This window comes from Hyperolius riggenbachi, chromosome 6 (genome assembly GCF_040937935.1).
Source record: "Hyperolius riggenbachi isolate aHypRig1 chromosome 6, aHypRig1.pri, whole genome shotgun sequence".
NCBI lineage: Eukaryota > Metazoa > Chordata > Amphibia > Anura > Hyperoliidae > Hyperolius > Hyperolius riggenbachi.
In genome coordinates, this window is record NC_090651.1 from 311,148,602 (window position 1) to 311,173,368 (window position 24,767).

The 24,767-nt window shown below is 47.9% G+C and overlaps 1 protein-coding gene across 1 annotated transcript in view; it reads left to right on the forward strand.

Moving 5' to 3' along the window:
- Nucleotides 1-14,577: 14,577 nt before the first annotated feature.
- The window catches only part of KDELR1 (KDEL endoplasmic reticulum protein retention receptor 1), a 51,982-nt gene continuing 41,792 nt past the window's right edge, over nt 14,578-24,767 (forward strand). The window contains exon 1 of the mRNA XM_068241309.1: nt 14,578-14,798. Within this exon, the coding sequence (XP_068097410.1) occupies nt 14,708-14,798 (91 nt within the window). The 5' untranslated portion in view covers nt 14,578-14,707. The remainder of the gene's footprint in view (nt 14,799-24,767) is intronic.

A 24,767-nucleotide genomic window follows, 5' to 3' on the forward strand; every position in this document is an offset into this window, starting at 1 on the left:
TGTTTAGTTTATTGTTATAACTTTTGTTGGAAAATAATGACTGGCACTAATGACTTAATTCACTTGAGATGATGGAATGGAATAGATAATGCATAAAACTACAAAGTATTAATGTGAATCTGCCAAGTCGTATAAAACCTTTTGATTAAAAAAGATAATGATTAAATACTGCTGTTCCAAATAACAAATATTGCAGATAGTTTAATCACTTTCTAACAGTATAATTATGGCTTGAAAATTTCCAATCTGATAGTTAAACTTATTAGAGGCTGCAGAACAGCATAAGACACATGGTTATAAAGTGACATTATTAGCGTAAAAAATGCCCATTCTTTTTTTTTATATAGCTATTTCAATATTTTACTCATTTATGAAAACATCAACCCAGACTAATTAGACCAGTGGTCCTTAAACTAAGGCCCGCGGGCCGAATGTGGCCCCCTGAGGCTTTTTTACCAGTCCCCCACACACAAAATCTATTACTTATAGATGCGGTCAGCTACATCTTTAAATATTGGTGATCCACATATAGAATAGCAGTGCTGGCACCACCCATCCACATGGAAGCCAGTATGCAGTCATTCGCTGGTTTCCAATCAAATTCCACATCAGGTGACACTGCTGTCCAATTGGACTGCAGGTTGTCACCTGGGTATGCTTCACTGTCTGGCCCGCAAAGACAACATTTTATGCATACTCCGGCCCCTCAGCAGTCTGAAGTATGTTGACCCGGCCCTCTACCCAAAACGTTTGGGGACCCCTGATTTAGAAAAAATAGGAAAAAGGGTAAAAGAAAAAAGGGGGTTACATCTGGAATGTTTATATTCATAGTTCTTTATTATATGAAAAATATTGTTCACTTTCAAAAAAATATTCCAGCCTGCAATGAAAAGAAAATTGAAAATGTTGTCAGACACACTTGTCCACTCATACCAGTGTGGGATAAAGCAGCATGTAAATCAAAGTGGGTTGATACTAATAATTATTATCGAATCAGATGAAAATCGGTGCTGCCAAGAGCATGCTCGATCGACAATGTGACCAATCTTGGGCCAAAATTGTTATCAATTGGACATGCTTGTAAATCTTGGGCCGACGTGCTCGAAAGTGTGCGCATCAGTAATGGCGTGCAATATCGGATTGAGCCAAGAATGCAACAACCCCCAGTGCTGTCCCCCCTATTGTAAATGACCCTCCCAATGCGTTTATTTATACTTAACCTGCCGGCCATCGCCCACCGCAGTTTCCATCCATCATCTGCTTCCTCCTTTTGTGCTCACGCGCTGCTGGTGTATAGCAAAAGCATCTTCACCCAGAAGAAAAAGTAAGTTTGATATTTTTATTGTCCTAGCTGAATGACACAGTCTTTAAATGTTTTATAGCTCCATCTTGATCTACTACTTTTATTAAACTATTCACTCAGGTGTCTCTGCCTTATAAGAGTTTTACATTTTGCAATTAGTTATTGGTGAGAGTTACACTACAGTCCGACGTTTGAGAAAGTGTCATTTACTTACCTGAATTCTTAACCTTTACAGTGAGGAATAAGAAACACACCCAAGTTCCATGTAGGCTTAGGACTGTACATACATGTTTATGTCATCATCTTACATGTTAGTTACCCTTAAAGGGTGCTTTCACACTAACATTATCTAAGAACCGCTACGCGCCAATTGGCATGGGCTCGGCCGCAGCCCCAGGACCTCTCAACGCCAATTGGCATGAAGTTCTGGGGTGGGGTTTTGCAGGAGATCGAGCACTCCGATGCGCGCGCATCTCTGCTTGAATGACAGAGCTCTGCTCCATCATCAGTCTCCTAGCGCAATCGCCGCTGGGAGACTGATGATGGAGCAGGTGGTCCTTAAGTGGTTAAATTGAATTGTACCAAACACTGTTTTGCACACTATAGCACAGTGCGGTTCAAAGTCTTTGAACAATTTACACCTCACTAATGTGAGGCAGACGCCAGGTGGAATGCTAGTGTGAGGCAGAGGTGACGGGGAAAGTGAAACTTTGTACACATGTACCAGGCATGTTGTCCTACGGGGAATGGTAACTGATACTTTGGGCGACACGGCTTGGCTGAGGCTGATAGAGGTGTAGTTAGCCTGCAGCATAACGATGTGTTCTGTTTATATGCAGGGTAGAGTGACACAAGCATTTGCCACAGGAAGTAGTTATGGCAAATTCTATACCTGCATTTAAAGGGGGCTTAGATGCTTTCCTTGCATTGAAAGACATCCATGGCTACAATTACTAGGTAATGCCCAATGATGTTGATCCAGGGGTTTTATCTGATTGCCATCTGGAGTCGGGAAGGGATTTTTCCCTTTTGGGGCTAATTGGACCATGCCTTGTAAGGGTTTTTCGCCTTCCTCTGGATCAACAGGGATATGTGAGGGAGCAGGCTGGTGTTGTACTTTGTTCTCTGGTTGAACTCGATGGACATATGTCTTTTTTCAACCCAAATTGGAGGCCTCCATGCGCACGGAGAGAACGGAAGCGATGCTGCTGCAGCGGGAGGCGATGTGGATGTACCGGCTGAGGTCGAGACATCCACAGGGCCTAAATGTGGACTTTTCCCTTAGAAGTTTCCTTTGAGATATGGGGTAGAAGGTGTACTTACCATTCTGAGTATAGTGCTGTGCACGTGGAATCAGGGGTTTGGGACAAACACAAAGGTGCGAGGAGTCCCCTTGTAGACAGAGTTACAGTGAGTGTTGGTATATGCATAATAATGTTGAAAGATAAATTGCTCCTTCTTTGACTATGAATTTTGCTGCATGGAGGGTGTTTGGGTGATGTGGTGTATGTCTCCAAACATTGTAGGAATTTCCTTGAATAGTGTGGTCTTTCCCTTCTCCCCTCCTCCCCTTTTCCTCCCCCCCCCCTTCTTGTCCCCCTTTCTTCCCTAGTCCCCCCCCCTTTTTTGCCTCCGAACTTTCTGTTTAACTGCTGGTGGAGAAAAAAAATCAATATGTGTTATAGGACCTATGTGTGTGTCCTTTGAATGATGGGCGAGCGTGTGAGGAACTGTAGTGGAACTAATGAGAAAAACTAATGGGTTCCGGTGGGATGAGATTAGTAGTCACACTTGTCTGACCAGCGCAGTAGAGGAGGAGCCAAAGGAACCTGTAAAAGGATTGGCCCCCAGACGATAGGCCACGCCCTGAGGAAGACCGGAAGCGCCGGTTGAAACTAGTAGGCGGCTTGTGCTGCGGCTGCACTGCCGATCTGGCGCACCACGGAGAGGCAGGCTCAAGTCCTGATGCTGATTACCCTGTGTGGGAATCATACTGGCTGGCTCTGCTGGGCTATACCGAGCGAAAGCGGAAATCTTCTCCAGCAGTGCAGAGGCGGAAGATGACCGCAGTGCACGACTGAACGCCGAGAGCCTTAGTGGAAACTTTATTGTTACAGTCTCGTCTGACATGTCGGCGCGGATGGGAAGCTTGTCGGTGGCCGGGGGACAATACATGCAGATACAGGGGCCCCTGTAGAAAGGTACTAAAGTCCTGAACCTCGGATCTCACTTAAGCTGCCAGAGGTGTGAGTATCAACAAGTCTTGTACGACTGTGCTTCCAAGCTGCGGACTGCTTTGCTGTGCTTTGCTCGCTTTGCTGCGCAAATAGGAGGAATCTTGCTCTTCATCAATGGACTTGTGAACTGAGGTTTTGAGACTTGTTGCAGTCCCTATAGGCCCGTGTGCGTATGGTGTGTCTCTGTGGTGTGTTTGGATGGAGGTGTGACGCAGTTATTGTACAACAGAGCTGTTTTTTAATGTGTTGTGCTCTGACACGCCTTTTACATTTTGGTATAGTCACTAACGAATCAATAAAATAATCCTTACATTTTCACGTCAACCTTGTCACATTTGGAATTGTTTGATACAATTGTGGCGGTTGGGTAAAAATTACCTAGTGAAGGTGGTGTAATGGGTGATTTATGGTCAAACCTTCTTCCCCTCCCCAAAACCCCCCCTTTTTACTGCTATACTGAGGTTTCTCAGATATGACCTGTGACTGCTCCAATTTGTTGTAGGCTGTGTTGAGCGCATCATTAGTGTGGCTGCTGTATCTCTCCCATCTCCAATATTTTGTGTTCCTTTGCAGATGTTAATCACGTCTATCATGGCCTTTAAATTGAGTGATGAAATGCAGCTGGAGATACAGGAGGCCTTTAGGGATCTAGGGGGCAGTAGTGACACTCACATCCCCGGTACCTCTGCTCAATCAGAGTCAACTAGCAAAGAATTGAAATCCACGTTTAGAACGTATCGGAATGCAATGAATAAATTTTTGCGGAGAAAATGGAATGTTTCCTCTCTTGAGGGCTATATTGGAGCAGGAATTGTGCCCCCAGGCCTGCGGGAGAAGACCATTCCAGCTCCCCATTTGCACAATGATAGATTTTTGCCTAGATGGGAAAAAAGCTGTATTGAGCGTGGTATTGGGGTGATGCAGATGATTGTCGAGGAGGAGAGGATCCAGTTGGAGGGTTTGGGTTTGGAGATAGAGGAGAGGAGATTGGCTCTGGATCAGAGGAAGGATGCCCCTATGTTTGACAGGTTTAATGATCAGGTCAAAAAGGAAGTTGAGAAATACAATGCATATTTAAGAAGGACCAAACAAAAGAAGTTTGAACAAGATAGGTTGGATTGGATGACTAAAGAAAGATTCCCTTTAACCACCAAGTTGAGTCGGAAACGACGTAAGAAAGGGAAAGGTCCACCACATCGTCCGGGAGAAACCTCGGGATCGGAGGCTGATGCATCTGAGGGAGAGGAACTGAGTAGATCGGTCACTTTTTTAGAGACCCCTGCACAGCCCAAAGGTATCCTGAAAAATGTGGAGTTGGGAGAGAATCCCCCGACCAAGGAGGTGGCGCAGGAGAAAGAGTCAACTGTAAATCAAGGGGAGGTAGTTGGCAGAGGGACGGGGGCGGAGATGGGAGAGGAGGCGAGGAAGGGAACAAAACAGACGGAGAGTCAGTCCAAAATGGAGTTGAGGAGTGGAAGGATTGGAGGAGTGGAGGTGTCCTGTCAAAATCGGTAATTAATCTGTCCAGTGTTGCTCTCACCGGTGACCATCTCTCGCTCTTGGAAAAGGGGTTGTCCTTCTCACCCACTGGGAAAGCAGATGAATTCACCATTTTTACGGATGTAACTATGTTCCTTAGAAAGGTACAGCTCAGATTGGAATTTGAAGGTGCTGATGTTGACCAGCGTGAGGGTGTTCCTTCCGCTGGTCGGGTTGGTGAAATAGATGATGATTGGCTGTCTGTGGTGGAATCTCCCACACATGTAAAATTACGTCCAAAATCTAAATATATGCCTTCTTTGGTTTCAAATCGATATCTGAGTACTTTCTTGGAACTCTTTGAGCAGGAAATTCAAGCCTTTAAGTGGGATGCTCCGGGTGGGCAGGACAACCTTACTCCGGGTGAGAGATGGGCACTGGAGGATCTAAAAACCGTGAGGATCTGATAATCAAGCCTAGCGACAAGGGGGGCAACACAGTTTTGATGGATAGATGTATGTACACTGAGGAGATTTACAGGCAACTTGGCGACACATCAACATACAATAGAATTGAATGTGACCCCTTTTGGCATGTTGTAGATGAGCTGAACTACCGGTTGCTCCTGGGTTTGAGGCATGGCATCCTCAATGTTGAAGAGTATAGCTATATGAAAGTTGAGGAATTTACAAGGCCGACCATGTATATCCTCCCTAAGATACATAAGGGTGTCATGCCTCCACCGGGTCGCCCAATCGTGTCGGCAGTAGCAGGTCCCTGTGAGGCAGTAGGAAGATACTTGGATCAGAAATTGCAGCCCTTGGTAAAGAGGTTACCCTCTTATGTAAGGGACTCAATGGAAGTGCTAAATAAACTGAATGGCTTCGCAATGGATGATAACTGCATTTTGGCATCAATAGATGTCGAAGGGCTATATACATCAATTCCCCATACCACTGGATTGGAGGCTCTTGAATATGTCTTGTTTGAGACCTTTCCCCTACATGATATACATAACTCCTATATAGTAGATCTCATGTCCTTTGTCCTACACAATAACTTTTTCATGTTCGAGGGAAGGTACTACCATCAGCTGAGGGGGACAAGCATGGGGGTGGCGTGCGCTCCAGCGTACGCGTGCCTTCATCTGGGAGTGTGGGAGGAACAGGATGTGTATTGAAATGAGCTGTTCCATGGGGGTGTGGCCCTTTGGTTAAGATACATTGATGATGTGCTCGTCGTGTGGAGGGGGTCCGCGGAGGGATTCCAGGAATTTGTGTCTGCTTTAAACTGTAACAGACGCAATTTACGCCTCACGTTCTCGGTTGATCCGGAGAAGATCACGTTTCTGGACCTCGAGATAGTGAGGGTGAATAATAGGCTGACAACTCGGACATTCCGGAAGCCCACTGCGGGAAATTCACTCCTCCACGCGGCGAGCCATCATCCGAGGTCTGTGATCGGCGGGATCCCGACGGAACAATTCCTTAGAATTCGTCGGAACTGCTCAGATATTGAGCAGTTCAAATGTGAGGCTGGGGAGATGTATAAACGATTTCGAGAAAGAGGCTACCCACATAAGGCACTGCGTCGGAGTTTAAATAGAGCACTTCGCACTGAACGTGAATCACTGCTCCGCCCCCGTGCTCGTCCCGCTGCTGATGGTGGAACTAAAGGTTGCACTAGGATAGTAACCCAGTTTAATGCACACTGGGATGAATTGAATAGGGCCTTGGGGACTTGTTGGAGAGTGTTGCAGCTAGATCCTGGGATCAGGGAAATAGTGGGGCCTAGACCTTTGGTAACGGCTCGTCGAGCCAGGAATCTGTGTGATGTCCTGGTCCATTCGGAATTGTCCAAAAAAGAGGGAGGGACTTGGCTAGACCGCATACCCCCTGCGTTTGGTATGTTTCGTTGTGGATCCTGCAAGGCCTGCCCCTTTGTCTTGAGAACTAACAGTTTCCTCTCCCAGGACCATTCAAAGGAGTATAAGTTAAAGGCGTTTTTTAATTGCAACTCGACGTGGATTGTTTACCTGATTAAATGCCCGTGCAATAAATACTACGTCGGTATGACGACACGTGCATTCAAAACAAGACTATTGGAGCACATTGGAAACATTGCTAGTGGGGAAAGGAAATCCCCTATTGCAGAACATTTCCAGGATGCACATAATGGCTTCATTGTCGATATTTGTGCCTTGTGCATTGATGCCTTGGAGGCCTCCATGCGCACGGAGAGAACGGAAGCGATGCTGCTGCAGCGGGAGGCGATGTGGATGTACCGGCTGAGGTCGAGACATCCACAGGGCCTAAATGTGGACTTTTCCCTTAGAAGTTTCCTTTGAGATATGGGGTAGAAGGTGTACTTACCATTCTGAGTATAGTGCTGTGCACGTGGAATCAGGGGTTTGGGACAAACACAAAGGTGCGAGGAGTCCCCTTGTAGACAGAGTTACAGTGAGTGTTGGTATATGCATAATAATGTTGAAAGATAAATTGCTCCTTCTTTGACTATGAATTTTGCTGCATGGAGGGTGTTTGGGTGATGTGGTGTATGTCTCCAAACATTGTAGGAATTTCCTTGAATAGTGTAGTCTTTCCCTTCTCCCCTTCCCCCCCCCCCCCTTCTTGTCCCCCTTTCTTCCCTAGTCCCCCCCCCCCCCCCTTTTTTGCCTCCGAACTTTCTGTTTAACTGCTGGTGGAGAAAAAAACTCAATGTGTAATAGGACCTATGTGTGTGTCCTTATCTTACATGTTAGTTACCCTTAAAGGGTGCTTTCACACTAACATTATCTAAGAACCGCTACGCGCCAATTGGCATGGGCACGGCCGCAGCCCCAGGACCTCTCAACGCCAATTGGCATGAAGTCCTGGGGTGGGGTTTTGCAGGAGATCGAGCACTCCGATGCGCGCGCATCTCTGCTTGAATGACAGAGCTCTGCTCCATCATCAGTCTCCCAGCGGCGATCGCGCTGGGAGACTGTTAGATGGCGAAACTACTATCTATTTACATTGTACAGTGCTGCAATCTACTGATTGGCTGTCATAGGCTAATGCCTATGACAGCCGATTACTGTGATTGGCTGGCGGGGAGAGGGAGGGATTTAAAAATAATGAAAAAAATTGGAAAATGTATTAATAAATAAACAAAAAAATTCATAAACATGCCAGCAGGGATCAGAGCCCACTAACAGAAAGCGCTGTTGGTGGGCAGAAAAGGGGGGGGATCACTTGTGTGCTAAGTTGTATCGCCCTGCAGCGAGGCCTTAAAGCTGTAGTGGCCTAAATTGTAAAAAAATAGCCTGGTCACTAGGGGGGTAAAGCCGGTGGTCCTTAAGTGGTTAAATTGAAATGTACCAGACACTGTTTTGCACACTATAGCACAGTGCGATTCAAAGTCTTTGAACAATTTACACCTCACTAATGTGAGGCAGACGTCAGGTGGAATGCTAGTGTGAGGCAGAGGTGTCGGGGAAAGTGAAACTTTGTACACATGTACCAGGCATGTTGTCCTACAGGGAATGGTAACTGATACTTTGGGCGACACGGCTTGGCTGAGGCTGATAGAGGTGTAGTTAGCCTGCAGCATAACGATGTGTTTTGTTTATATGCAGGGTGGAGTGACACAAGCATTTGCCACAGGAAGTAGTTATGGCAAATTCTATACCTGCATTTAAAGGGGGCTTAGATGCTTTCCTTGCATTGAAAGACATCCATGGCTACAATTACTAGGTAATGCCCAATGATGTTGATCCAGGGGTTTTATCTGATTGCCATCTGGAGTCAGGAAGGGATTTTTTCCTTTTTGGGGCTAATTGGACCATGCCTTGTATGGGTTTTTCGCCTTCCTCTGGATCAACAGGGATATGTGAGGGAGCAGGCTGGTGTTGTACTTTGTTCTTTGGTTGAACTCGATGGACGTATGTCTTTTTTCAACCCAAATAACTATGTAACTATGATGTCATGGGATGGGCGGCGTAAGTGGAGAGAGCAATGCTTTCGGCAGTCAATCAGCAGAAGCGATCTGCCAGACAGATTACTGCCCAAGAGGGGTCAGGGGCTGCTGTACACATGCTGGATTCTCACTAGAGAAGGTCAATAACGACCGCCACTACCGTGTGTACAGGTGTATGAAAAAGAGGCCATGGGGAAAGTAAGCGTGAGACAGATGGCAGTGGCCAGGGGTAAGGTTACTGTTAGGCAGTGGCCAGGGGTAAGGTTACTGTCAGGCAGTGGCCAGGGGTAAGGTTACTGTCAGGCAGTGGCCAGGGGTAAGGTTACTGTCAGGCAGTGGCCAGGGGTAAGGTTACTGTCAGGCAGTGGCCAGGGGTAAGGTTACTGTCAGGCAGTGGCCAGGGGTAAGGTTACTGTCAGGCAGTGGCCAGGGGTAAGGTTACTGTCAGGCAGTGGCCAGGGGTAAGGTTACTGTCAGGCAGTGGCCAGGGGTAAGGTTACTGTCAGGCAGTGGCCAGGGGTAAGGTTACTGTCAGGCAGTGGCCAGGGGTAAGTAAAGGTACCCATACACTTATAGATTTACAGCTTTATTGACCATCAGATAAATTTCTGGCAGATGCCTGTCAAGTCGAATCTGACAGGAATCTATCTGATGTGTGCCACACACTAGGAACAGACTTCCAATAGATTTCAGAATTAAATCTATTGGAAATCTATTGAAAATTGATCTAAATGCATTATTGGACCATTAGATCCAATGTAACTCTATGGGCCATCGATCGATCAACCTAGATCTTCCATCCTGTCAGATAGATCAAATTGATCGAAATCGACCGCAAATCGATCGATTGACCAATCGATCAGCAATCTATTTCCGATTGAATCAATCGAAGGCTGAAATCGACCAGTGTATGGGCCCCTTTAATGTGAGGCAGAGGCCAGGGGGAAAGTTAGTGTGAGGCAGAGGCCAGGGAAGGGGGGGGGGGGGGGGGTAGCACTTTGCAAGGAGATACAAAGAAAAGTCAAACTGCTTCAACTCTGAACCGCAGGGGAGCACAGGACAGGTACAATAGATTAGATACCATTATGGTGTCTGCTATAGTCCATAACTCTAACAAATATTTTACAGACCTGTGAGAAAGTGATTAATTTACTGACAGCTTCATTCATTAATCAAGCCGTCAGTTAATTCATCATTCATACCTGAAAATAACAACAAGAACAAGAATACATGGAAAACCTAGTGCTATGTGTAAAAGATTCTATGTGGTTGTATTAGACTCTGTGGCTTCAGCTTAGTGCTACATATGCTAGAGCTAGTGCAAGCAGCAGCAGCACAGGTTATACCAGGTAATGTGTCAGTGTTCAGCCTGATGCTAGATGTTACAGCCATAAACAGCAGTAGCAGAGGTCAGTGCAGGCTGAGAGTCACAGTCCAGCATGGTGCTACACATGAAAGCGCTAGAAGCAGCAGCATAGCTCAGCTTAGGTCCAATGTGTCAGCGAACAGCCTGGTGCTATACATGCCAGTACTAGGAGCAGCGGCAGCAGAGGTCAATGCAGGCCGAGTCACAGTCCAGCATGTTGCTACATATTACAGTGCTAGAAGCACAGGTCAGGTCTGAGCAAGAAAATCACCAGGGTACAGTTCTGTGCTTATATATACCAGTGCTAGCGTAGGAGCAGCTCAAGTCTGACCAGGCTGTGTGTCTCCAATGCTATATTTGATATTTGTGAACACGGGTCACAAAAGGCAGTGTGTCATTGTTCAGTCCGGTGCTACAGGCGTTTGAGACAGGAGCAGCACACGCACTGGATAGACAAGGCTGTGTGTCTTCAGTACATATACCAGAGCTAGGAGCAGCAGCGTAGGTCACATCAGGCAACGTGTCAGTGTTCAGCCTAGCACTACAGATGCTGCATTTAATGCCGTGTTCATACATTTTTCCTTAAACAGTTTGCCACGGAGGGGTTTTTCCCCTTGGGGACCAGAGCAATTTTCACATTTAAGCGCTCCACCCATTCTTTCGCCAATAACTTTATTACTACTTATCACAACGAAATGATCTATATCGTTTATTTCACCTTTCTTTGGGTGGTACATTTTGCTAAGAATTATTTTATTCTAAATGCATTTCAATGGGAATAATATGAACAAAAATCTTAAAATTCATTAGTTCTCAGTTTTCATTCATTATAGTTTCAAAATAATACATGCTACTGTCATTAAAACCAACTTTTTTTTACTTGCCCATTTGTCCCAGCAAGCATATCCCGAAATGTATATTTTAACTGGAAAAGTTGGTGGCCATTTTATATGTGGGAAAATACAGTACTTTCCTCGTGAGGGAATGCTCAAGAGATTTCTCCGTCCTCTACCACCAAGCTGTCTATCCTTGTCTCCAAGACTATCAGAGCAGTAGCACAAACACGCCACATCTGGCCCGTCCTTGTATACTATTACCTCCTTCTTTGCCTCTCAGATCTCACACATGCGCGCCTGCGCAACTTTACTGCAGAGAAGGAGCTATGGTAATAGGATACAATAGCAGGCCAGATGGGTGAAAGAGGCGTGTTTTTCTGGGCACAGTGCCACTCTATCTCTTTTTTCCATACCCTGGCGTCCAGGATGCCTGCAGCTTTCTCCGCCCTTCACTTACACATACCCAGTGAGGTGCCCCCTCACCTCGCCATCGGAAGCGCATCAAGTCGCTTCTTTCCAAGAATCCTGGCAAGTGGATTTTCTTCTACCTTACTTGAACAGCACAACCCTTGCTTGCAAACGGTCGCCGCATACGTCGGGGATGCGGCCACAGACGTTTTTATATATGCCTGTAGCAGGTAGATGGCAGGCAGTGCTGTAAGCAGCAGCAGGGGTCAGACAGTGCTATATTTCTGTAGGTAGATCGCAGGCAGTGCTGGGAGCAGCAGCAGGGGTCAGACAGTGATATGTCTCTGTAGGTAGATGGCAGGGAGTGCTGGAAGCAGCAGCAGGGGTCAGACAGTGCTGTATCCCTGTAGGTAAAATGGCAGGCAGTGCTGGGAGCAGCAGCAGGGGTCAGACAGTGCTGTATCCCTGTAGCAGGTAGATGGCAGGCAGTGCTGGAAGCAGCAGCAGGGGTCAGACAGTGCTATATCTCTGTAGGTAGATACCATAGCAGGCAGTGCTGGGAGCAGCAGCAGTGGTCAGATAGTGATATGTCTCTGTAGGTAGATGGCAGGCAGTGCTGGGAGCAGCAGCAGGGATCAGACAGTGCTATGTCTTTGTAGGTAGATGGCAGGCAGTGCTGGGAGCAGCAGCAGTGGTCAGACAGTGATATGTCTCTGTAGGTAGATGGCAGGCAGTGCTGGGAGCAGCAGCAGGGGTCAGACAGTGCTATGTCTTTGTAGGTAGATGGCAGGCAGTGCTGGGAGCAGCAGCAGGGGTCAGACAGTGTTATGTCTCTGTAGGTAGATGGCAGGCAGTGCTGGGAGCAGCAGCAGGGGTCAGACAGTGCTGTGTCCCTGTAGGTAGATGGCAGGCAGTGCTGGAAGCAGCAGCAGGGGTCAGACAGTGCTGTATCCCTGTAGGTAGATGGCAGGCAGTGCTGCGAGCAGCAGCAGAGGTCAGACAGTGCTGTATCCCTGTAGGTAGATGGCAGGCAGTGCTGCGAGCAGCAGCAGAGGTCAGACAGTGCTGTATCCCTGTAGGTAGATGGCAGGCAGTGCTGGAAGCAGCAGCAGGGGTCAGACAGAGCTGTATCCCAGTAGGTAGATGGCAGGCAGTGCTGGATCCCTGTAGGTAGATGGCAGGCAGTGCTGGGAGCAGCAGCAGGGGTCAGTCAGTGCTGTGTCCCTGTAGGTAGAGGTGGCAGGGGTCAGACAGTGCTGTATCCCTGTAGGTAAAGGTGGCAGGCAGTGCTGGGAGCAGCAGCAGGGGTGAGACAGTGCTATGTCCCTGTAGGTAGATGGCAGGCAGTGCTGGGAGCAGCAGCAGGGGTCAGTCAGTGCTGTGTCCCTGTAGGTAGAGGTGGCAGGGGTCAGACAGTGCTGTGTCCCTGTAGGTAAAGGTGGCAGGCAGTGCTGGGAGCAGCAGCAGGGGTGAGACAGTGCTATGTCCCTGTAGGTAGATGGCAGGCAGTGCTGGGAGCAGCAGCAGGGGTCAGTCAGTGCTGTGTCCCTGTAGGTAGAGGTGGCAGGGGTCAGACAGTGCTGTGTCCCTGTAGGTAAAGGTGGCAGGCAGTGCTGGGAGCAGCAGCAGGGGTGAGACAGTGCTATGTCCCTGTAGGTAGATGGCAGGCAGTGCTGGGAGCAGCAGCAGGGGTCAGTCAGTGCTGTGTCCCTGTAGGTAGATGGCAGGCAGTGCTGGGAGCAGCAGCAGTGGTCAGACAGTGATATGTCTCTGTAGGTAGATGGCAGGCAGTGCTGGGAGCAGCAGCAGGGGTCAGACAGTGCTATGTCTTTGTAGGTAGATGGCAGGCAGTGCTGGGAGCAGCAGCAGGGGTCAGACAGTGTTATGTCTCTGTAGGTAGATGGCAGGCAGTGCTGGGAGCAGCAGCAGGGGTCAGACAGTGCTGTGTCCCTGTAGGTAGATGGCAGGCAGTGCTGGAAGCAGCAGCAGGGGTCAGACAGTGCTGTATCCCTGTAGGTCGATGGCAGGCAGTGCTGCGAGCAGCAGCAGAGGTCAGACAGTGCTGTATCCCTGTAGGTAGATGGCAGGCAGTGCTGCGAGCAGCAGCAGAGGTCAGACAGTGCTGTATCCCTGTAGGTAGATGGCAGGCAGTGCTGGAAGCAGCAGCAGGGGTCAGACAGAGCTGTATCCCAGTAGGTAGATGGCAGGCAGTGCTGGATCCCTGTAGGTAGATGGCAGGCAGTGCTGGGAGCAGCAGCAGGGGTCAGTCAGTGCTGTGTCCCTGTAGGTAGAGGTGGCAGGGGTCAGACAGTGCTGTATCCCTGTAGGTAAAGGTGGCAGGCAGTGCTGGGAGCAGCAGCAGGGGTGAGACAGTGCTATGTCCCTGTAGGTAGATGGCAGGCAGTGCTGGGAGCAGCAGCAGGGGTCAGTCAGTGCTGTGTCCCTGTAGGTAGAGGTGGCAGGGGTCAGACAGTGCTGTGTCCCTGTAGGTAAAGGTGGCAGGCAGTGCTGGGAGCAGCAGCAGGGGTGAGACAGTGCTATGTCCCTGTAGGTAGATGGCAGGCAGTGCTGGGAGCAGCAGCAGGGGTCAGTCAGTGCTGTGTCCCTGTAGGTAGAGGTGACAGGGGTCAGACAGTGCTATGTCCCTGTAGGTAAAGGTAGCAGGCACTGCTGGGAGCAGCAGCAGGGGTCAGACAGTGCTGTATCCCTGTAGGTAGATGGCAGGCAGTGCTGGAACCAGCAGCAGGGATCAGACAGTGCTGTATCCCTGTAGGTAGATGGCAGGCAGTGCTGGAACCAGCAGCAGGGATCAGACAGTGCTGTATCCCTGTAGGTAGATGGCAGGCAGTGCTGGAACCAGCAGCAGGGATCAGACAGTGCTGTGTCCCTGAAGGTACAGCACTGGGAGCACTCAGCACTGAGCAGCAGCAGTTCCTGGTACCAGTAGGGGCAGTGAAGCAGGCGGCCAGTGAGCTGCAGCTACCCCTCCTCCTCCTATGTGGAATCCTCCCCTCCTCCCACACACAAGGCCTAGCACATACTACACACTCCTGCACTGATCCATTTCACCCAGGGCCGATCATCCCCATCCAGATCACTTAGAAATAATAAATCTAGCGCCATGAACATCTTCAGGTTCCTGGGCGACCTGTCCCACCTGTCTGCCATCCTCATCCTGCTGCTGAAGATCTGGAAGACCAGGTCCTGTGCTGGTAAGAGCCACAACACACCATACAATACTGCTGCGATCAGCCGCTCACCATCACTATCCCACTGACACAGAGCGACGGGTCTCGGCCGGGGTGCATGCTGGGACATGTAGTTCCCCGCTGCCTGGGGGCTCTCAGGCTGGCTGCCCTTGCGAGGATTGATTAACCCCATTGATCGGATCCTCCTCGCAGATCCGGCTGGTGGTTAATATGTAATAACACTGATGGTCTGCATAGGACACACATACAGTGAGTGCAGATGGGGCCTGCCTGTGGGTTGGGGATCAGGGGGAAGTGATGGCTGTCCCTGTAAGCTGCATGCTGGGCAACCGTATCTAAGAGGGCCTGTGCTGAGAACAAATGACTGAATGGAGGCACTGGGGGATGGCTGCTGGTGTGAAAAGTGTTAATTCATTCAGTGGGAGTGGAACTGGTGCTCTCTGCAGATCTGATGACGTGGAAGTGTGACAAACTGCCTAGACAGACAATGCCTGCCCCTTGGTGTGACCTCATCGCTGTCATAGCTGGCTGCATGCAATCATACACAGCTGGAAAAGTTAGCAGGCAGCAAAAGTTACCTTTTTTGTTGAGCTTTTTTTTTGTTTTGTCTTGTTTTTACATCAGCAATGATGGGCAGATTCGACCAGGAGACAAATCTCTCTATGGTCCAGTCTGATAGGAGAGAGATCTGTTGGCTGGCCATACACCACAGGCCAATTCCCGATACATTTCAGCATGAAATCTCTCGGGAATCGTCCCGAGGGATCTGCCTTGCCGATGTTCCCTCGTGTATAAATGTACATCTGTGTGCATTTACACATTACCTGCTCTGTGTCGTGGTGCCTGTCCATCTTACGAATCCGCTGCATATAAGCCGGCGGCGTGACACGTGTGTGAGTCATACGCCGTTGTGTATGGGCCTAATGGAAGAGCGGTGGATTCGGACGACGGACAGGCACCGCCACACGGGACAGGTAATGTATAAACGCACATATTCACACGTACATTTATACCCTGGGGAAACAGCACCGGGGGTTTCTCCATGTTCATCACTTGTCCCAATACCGATCGCCTACCGCCGTACACTCAAATGAGCAAGTCTGCCCTACATCTTGCAGCATGCCCGACTGATTCACGTGACCAATTTTGGGCCGAAATTGGTTGCATCCTCGATCAGGCATGCACTTGGCTGCACCAATTTTCATCCGATTCGATTATGATAATCAAATCGAATGGTCCATCGGCCAATGCATGCAGTTTTTTAGTACGCTGCCTATTTATTTATGTTGCATTGTAATCTGATGAGATAGGGTGCTGCTCCTGTATTCTCTCTCCATTGTTGCCTGGGCATCCCATGACACATATTTTATTACACCACGTACATGTGGTCAGCTCTCGGGACACCCTGGTGGTGATGGAGACGATACAGGAGGAGAGCACCAGCGGCCAGGTAAGCCTCTGCTCTGCTGCTAACACTCAGCACGGCCAATGGGGAGCACATTTTAGATGTGTGGAGACCAGGCAGGGGTCCGCTGGTCATCCTGAAACCAAATGCTCCTACTGCCACACACGACCGCCACCTTCCGACCGAGATCTTTTCAGCCTTCACAATCGATAGTTACAATTTAAATTACTATTGGGCGGCCACGTTGCGACATCAATCTCTGGCCCCGGGGAGATCAAGCAGGTGTATGGGCACCTTTAAGTGCTCTTTCACACTGTGTACATTTCCCAACACTTCCTTTTCGGCTCTGTTGCCATTCAATAGCAACTATCAAATGGCAACAGAGCCAAAAAGTCACACCACCATAGTATGGCCTCCATACAGTGAGACATACAGTTCAATTAAAGTATACCTCACTCACACAGTAAACATACGCGTTGACATATACAGTAGTAGAATGCAGGAAATTCAGGATACCCTCTTTCATGTTAATCTTCCTGGTTTCAGCATCAGAGACACTTCCTGTATCTATATATTGCTGTATATTGGTGTGTAAGGCCTAGTTCACCCTACAAATCTTCTGTGAGTGCATTTCATGCTGAAATCTATGAAAAATCAATGTGCAGTGGGTGGCAATGATAGATCTCTCTCTGATCAGATGTCAATCAGAGAGGGATCTATCTTTTGGGTACGTTGGGAGAAAGTCTGTCAGTGTATGGCAAGCTAAAGGCCCGTAAACACGGCTGACTTAAAGAGACTCTGTAACAAAAAAAGTTAAACTGGGGGGGGTACTCACCTCGGGTGGGGGAAACCTCTGGATCCTAATGAGACTTTCCCAGTCCTCCTGTGTCCCACGGCAGTCTCGCTACAGCCCACGGAACACACAGCTGACAATTTGTCAGGCTGTGCAATATTTACCTTCCCGGCTTCAGCGGCTGGCGCTGTTGCGGCTCTCCGCTCGGAATTAGGCGGAAATAGCCGATCTCTGTCGGGTCCACTCAACTGCGCTGGCGCAGGAGACTTGCGCCTGCGCAGTAGAGCGGGACGACAGCGATCGGCTATTTCCGCCTATCTCAGAGTGGAGAGCCGATCCTGCGCTGGAACCGGGAAGGTAAATATTTACATCGAGACCACCGTGGGACACAGGAGGATGGGGGAAGCCTCAATAGGATCTGGAGGCTTCACCCACCCGAGGTGAGCACCCCCCAGGGGAACTTTTTTTTTGTTACAGAAATTCTTTAAGTTGGCTGAGGTGGCCGACAACGACAATCAGGTGTATACGGAAGCCGGCGACCCCCAACCCGCGAACGATCTGCTGGAAGGGTCTGTTCATCCCCAGCGATGCTTCTCCCCCACCGATCCCATTGTTTGCACTGCTCCCCACCTGCTGCATGACATCACGCATCTGACGCTCGTGATCCCTCCATCGCCCGCCGCATAGCAACACAGCGCGTCGTCAGCTACACAGCTGACACGTGTGTGCAGCCCGGCAATGAGTTAGGACATTGCTGTTTGAAACGTGTCGGCCTTTTTACCTGTTTTGTAGTTGCCTAATAAACATTTTGGACTTCACCTGCTGGAGTGTGCTGATTCTGCACCGAGCAAAGGGATCAGGTCTTGATCCCCAATGGGCAACATCCGTCATCACCTTTATGCTAGGTACACATCATACACGTTTTCGATTTACCGATCGATTTCCATGAAAGTGAATGGAAAATCGATTGCAGAATAGATCAGAAAATCTGAAAGTCTATCGAAATTCAGATTGGATTTGGAAAGAATCAATCTGGCAGGTAAATCTGCCAGAAATGTGTATGGTGTGTACCTAGCATTAAGCATGCCAAACAATCAGACATCAACTTGTCCCCCGGCTGCCTTGTATAAACAAACTGTTGTTTGTCCCTTTACAGCAGGGGTCTCAAACTCAATTTACCTGGGGGGCCGCAGGAGGCAAAGTCAGGATGAGGCTGGGCCGCATAAGGAATTTCACAATTGCGGCGCATCGCCGCCTCTGCCCGCCCCTCTCACTCTTCCTTTTTTAGAGAGGGGCGGGGAGAGGCAGCGATCCGTGCGGCGATTGACATCAGGAGGGGCAGAGCTGAAACTGAAAGCTCTGCCCCTTCCAAGAATTGCCGGCGGATTGCCCCCCGGGCGATTTGGGGGCATTGCAGCCCCGTTTAGCGGCGGGGATGCGGCGGATCACTTAGGAGCACTGAAGCGAACTATAAGGAAGCTTTTGCCTCCGAGGGCCACAAAATATTGTATCGAGGGCCGCAAATGGCCCGCGGGCCGCGAGTTTGAGACCTCTGCTTTACAGCAACCATCTTCAAGCTTACTTTGTAACTAACAGAAGCATGAAAACTATATTTTTATTATTATTGCTACAGTCACCAGTACTGAGGCTAACCCTTTCTCCAAAACTGGCTGCCTTTGGACTGTGACTTGGACATTGTATTGTTAGCCAATCTGAGGGCTGGTTCTCACCGGAAGCTTTTGCAATGCGCTTGCCATAAGTAAAGTGCTAGTGTAGTGTCGCTCTATGAAAACTATGCAAAAAGCTTTTTTTTTGGAGTTATTCAGCTTGATTGTGCAAAAATTTACCTTCGTTCAACAGTCACTCTGAAAAGCGCATTGCAAAACCGCTAAGCGCTAGATTGCGTTGTGGTGTGAGCTAAGCATGAAAGACAGGGAAGTAAATTGTCCAACGTGTTCTGTAAAGAGCAGCAGTGAATGTTGGCTTCATACAAATCAGAATCATTTGTAATCTCCAAGTGCGACAATTATGGCATCAGGAATTATTTGTGGTACACACTGCATAGGATATGGTACAGATAACAGGTGCCAGGAGAGTTGGTGTTCTGCTATTGAACAAAGGAGTTTCCATTAGTGTGATCCTGTCTGTTTCCCCACGCATACATTCGGATGCGATATTACAGCCCATTTAAATCTTGAGGCTGCTTCCAAATTTGTGTATGGGGAAAAAAATGGATGGTCAGCAGTAGGGATGGCCCTGCCTAGAAGAACTCACGGAGAAGCATGTGATCAGTTTGATCAGCTGATAGATTTTTAAGGTTCTGATTTGCTGCAGTGACTTTCTGGTTTAGCACATGATCATGACCAGCAAATCAGAGCCTTAAGAATCTGTCAGCTGATCAAACTGATCACATGCTCCTCCGTGTGTATCATTTTATTTTTTTAAAAATGTACGTGTTAATGTCCGCGATAGCTTCCTGCACCAGCGGGAATACGCGCAAAGGTGCACGTGGCGGCCCGCTGATTCCAAGTCGGCAAAAACTAAACTAGCTGGCGGAGGGGTATTGGAGGAGACTTGAGTGACTGCGAGGGCACAGGATGGCTGCCGGGGGCTGGTAGATGCCCCAGGTAAGTGAAACTTTTTTTTTAAGAGTTAAGGTCCCCTTTAATGCGATGAGAATTTGCGGCTAGTGGAAACAGGCAATGTTTTTGGGTCTTAGTTCCACTTTAGTGAAAGACATATGTAAATTGTAGGATGTTTTATTCATTATGAGTAGTGAAAGAAGAATTAATATATGTAATTAGTCTTTTGTTGTTTGTTGTTTTGTATTCCTTTTGCTGTTGTAGAGTTCTTTATGTTGAGCATCATTAGACATTAAGATGGATACCCGCGGTATTGTTGGGGCTGTTATATAGAAATTAATTGTTTTAGAAGACATTGGGTTTTGACAATTACAAACAAGTAATATGGTGGGGATAATTGAATTCTTGTATAAGAGAAACAATTACTGATAACATTGACTACTGTTTTCCAATTAAAGGAGATAGGAAAGCAATACAAAATGTGGCTGTGTGCTAAATCACTGTTTGGAAGTGCGTTTTTTTTAATTCTTTCGATTTATAGGACCTAAATTTATGGTGGATGTGATGTGTGGGACAATCATTTCCCCATAGTAAGAATGAGCAGGCAGAGTTTTATGAGAAGCGAAACTGTACCCACTCAGGATAGAGGAGTGGGCTGTAAGAGACAGGGTTAATATACTTGCCATGGAGCTCCACTCTGCTCTCCATCTTTTGACACTTCCTCCTTTACAGCAGAACTTCCGGTGTAAAGGAGGAAGTATAGGGAGAATGGACTGCAGCTCTGCAGCAAAAGGAGATCATATTGGTAAATTAGCTCTGTCTCCCGCGGCCCTCTCCTCGAACATGAGCTGGTACAGTTTTGCTTCTCCCAATGTTAACTACTACTCCCCGCCCATGTCCAAGTAAATCCCTCTCCAATGTGAACAACTACTCCCCACCCATGTCCTAGCAGTTCCCTCCCCAATGTAAACTACTACTTCCCGCCCATGTCCAAGCACATCCCTCCCCAATGTGAACAACTACTCCCTGCCCATGTCCTAGCAGTTCCCTCCCCAATGTGAACAACTACTCCCCGCCCATGTCCTAGCAGTTTCCTCCCCAATGTAAACTACTACTCCCCGCCCATGTCCAAGTAAATCCCTCCCCAATGTGAACAACTACTCCCCGCCCATGACCTAGCAACTCCCTCCCCAATGTAAACAACTACTCGCTTCCCATGACCTAGCAACTCCTTCCCCAATGTAAACAACTACTCTCCGCCCATGTCCTAGCAGTTCCCTCCCCAATGTAAACAACTACTCTCCGCCCATGTCCTAGCAGTTCTCTCTCCAATGTAAACAACTACTCCCCACCCATGTCCTAGCAGTCCCCTCCCCAATGTAAACTACTACTCCCCGCCCATGTCCTAGCAGTTCCCTGCCCAATGTAAACCACTATTAATTTCTTTGCCTTAGCAGTTTCTTCCACTTTGCAGTTAATAACGGATGCAAAAAAAGATAAGATGTACTAGGGCAGGCATGTCCAAAGTCTGGCCCCAGGGGCAAAATGCGGGCTCACGAGTCTTTTATGGTGGCCCCCAAAGCTATCTAGAGGCATGGTGCCGCATGCAGAGGCCACCTTGTGCTGCCGCTCTGCCCCCTCTCTTTGTTCACATGTAGGTTATCATCCACCTTTGTAGCCGCAGCAGCTACTCATTAGCAGCCGCCACTGTGCCAGCAGCAGTACCAGCCACTGATTAGCAGCCACTACTGTTTCAGCAGCAGTAACAGCCACTGATTAGCAGCTGCCACTGTGCCAGCAGCAGTAACAGCCACTGATTAGCAGCTGCCACTGTGCTAACTGCACACAGCATATTGGTTATTTCCCATGGAAATGTTTTGTTTGACAAAATGCCACAAGCATTGTGTAGCTAACAGCAATCAACAAAAATTGTGTTTTAACTTTGCTAGATTGGCCCTTAGCACTCTCAAGAATGGTGATATTGCCCTTGGCCTAAAAAGTCTGGGCCCCCATGTACTAGGGAGTCCAAACTTCACAGAGGGTACAGATTCTATGCTTGCATCATAAACAGCTTGAGCTTGCAGTCAGTTTTGTAAATTGATGAATGGATGCCAGTAGAAAACATCAGAGTACGTATAATTAGCATATGTATCATTATAGAGCAAATGTGCACACGGCTAATTGTTGACAGATTGTTACATTGTCTCTCTTCTTGATGGCATATTGCTTGTAAGAAATTGCTGGAAGGTATCTTAGGGCCCTTTTCCGCTAGCCAGCGTGCGTCCTGCGAGACACGTGATGGCACTACCTTGTTGTGCGAGGACGCAGTCAAATCCCGGAAGCCGTGCCATACGTGGCTCGCTGCCTCCCACGGAAAAATGCTGCAAAGTCGGGCGAATTGCTATGGCAAGCGATTCAGCCATTGGCACCATTATTCCCTATGGTACAGTTTCCCCGCGCGGTTTGTCAGCGGGGAACCTCTGCAGATTCATCCCGATTTCCGTGCTAGTGGAAACTGGCCCTTATACAGGTAGCCCTCGACTTATGAACGCTCGATTTACGAACGAGCCGCCAATACGAACAGCCTGGATTCTGTAGGAACAAGTCAAAACATTTTTTTCAAATTGGACTTGTATATGCCAGTACAGAGGGCAGAGGTGACATAGAGGGGGACACTGGAGGCACAGGGGGGCACAGAGGAGGTACAGGGAACAGAGATGGCACAGTGTTCCGACTTAAGAACAGATTCAGGTTAAGAATGAACCTACAGTCCCTATCTTAATCGTTAACCGGGGATTACCTGTATATGTTTTTTTCATTGCTAGTGGACATGGTGATTTGTTCCTGTCTGTTCTGTGTAAGCAGCACGGTGGCGTAGTGGTTAGCGCTCTCGCTTTGCAACGCTGGGTCCCCGATTCGAATCCCAGACAGGTCAACATCTGCAAGGAGTTTGTATGTTCTCCCTTTGTCTGTGTGGGTTTCCTATGAGCTCTCTGGTTTCCTCCCACATCCCAAAAACATATAGATAAGTTAATTGGCTTCCCCCTAAATTGGTCCTAGTCTACAATGAATACCCTACACAATACATGCATAGACATACGACTATGGTAGGGATTAGATTGTGAGCTCCTCTGAGGGACAGTGATAAGACAATATACTCTGTACAGCGCTCCAGAAGATGTCGGCACTAAATAAATAATAATAGTAAAGCAATAACACAGCCAGCAATGGGACAGGTTGTTTTTCTGCTTGCAAGAAATGGAGTTTTTATTTGCATGGTGTTTTGGTTATAAATCAGCAAAGTATTAAATGACACAAGGGGATGAAAATGAGAAGCCTGCTTGCATGACAAGTACAGACTGTGATGCTGGAGACGTGGACCCCGCCCAACCCAGCTTACTATGAACTGTAATAGGTTTGCATTCTGGTAATTCCACACCACTCATGTCACTAGCAGTAATGTGGGCTTAAAGGGATATTCCACTTTCTCTCACAAATAACCAGAAATATTGACCAGTGCTGTGCAAAGCTTTACTGAATGATATTAAACATTTCTTTGCATTTTAATGGCCATGTTGGGTATTTCCAAAACAGTAAGCCCAAATTGTTCTTCTTTGCAACCATGGCAACAGTACTCTGTCTGGAGTACAGATTTTCTAGCTCATACACTGATCCACTGACTGCCAGCAAACTCTAATACTCCTTGCCAGTCTCCAGGGCCCTTTTACACTTCAGGGCCTTTTCATACTGGGGCGTTGTGGTGCGGTAGATTTACCGCACCACGCTCCCGGGCAATGAAAGCCTATGGGGGAGTTCACAAAGTCTATGGGGGAGTTTACATTCTCCTCGTTGCAGTACGCTGTGCCAGAAATGCCCTATCTAACGCACTTCCAAACTTGCGTTACCGTGCGGCTCCTGCGGCGATCTGCGTTGGACTGGAAGTCGTGTAAGTTCTGCAACGCACCTCTCCACTTGCCACAGTTTTCAGCGTTCCACATGCACGGAAGTGTATTTTAGAATGCGCACATGATTATTCGCCCGACAGGGGGAGCGACAGGCATCAGGGCAGGTAAGAGTATATGCCTGCTCTCCCCAGTTTCCGTAACTATCGTAATTTCACATCTGGTATCCTTTAATTTTCTCCCAATCCGCAGCTGATAACCCCCTTTCCCATGAGAGATCTCAAACTTTTCTCCATTGGATCATCGGGGGAAGGAGGGGGGGGGTTGTATGGCTGATATTGTGGTGAAACCCCACGCACAGTGTGATGCCATGACCATGGCCCTGACAGTTTGCGGGCTGTGAACCTCATTGCATTATGGGAAAAATAAAAGCTTTTTCTAACTGCCAAGCAAGCAATATCTCCCTCTGTGCATAGAACTCAGTAAACCAACATTCTGCACAGATCACCTAGCAGAACTAAAGTTGTCACCAACGGTGGTAAATTTCAGAATGTAAATCAGGGAGAGGAAAGATTTGACAATCGTCAAACACTGACTACATAATCTATACATGAATATTGTAAACAAGAAGCAATTTTATTCATTGTTGTTTTCCTTACAGTTCCTCTTTAAAGTGAACCTGAACTGAGGAAAATAATTTAAAATAAACACGATGTACCGGCAAATTTCCTCGCCGTCAGTTCCTCTCAGAAGCTCACTCTTTTCTTCTAACAACAATTCCTTACAGTTCTGACAAGATTTTGTCAGAACTGAAATATATCAGTTGCAGACCAGTTATATATCAGTTGCTGTCAGTTAGAATTGAAAGGACAACTGATGAGTAAGGTAATGTCCATGTTTCCTTATGGCTCAAGCGGGCAATATTACAGTTTAACAGTATGCTGATCAGGAAGCTGTTATGGGGTAATGGCCATTTTCAAAATGGAGATCACAGAATTCCATTGATCACAGTGGACAAACAGGAGCAGGAGGAGATTAATGAGAAGACTACCCAAGAGGTAAGTATGAAGTGTGGACAGTATATACTCGCGTATAAGCCGACCCACGTATAAGCTGAGGTACCCACTTTTCTCTCAGAAACCAGGAAAAAGTGTTTGACTCACATATAAACCCCCTCCTCAGTATAGCCCACTCCGCAGTAGCCAAATGTGCCCCCAGTACAAGTCAGCACTCCTCCCCATAACCAGATTGGCCACAGGGATGATAGTTATGTCTCAAGACACCACTAGA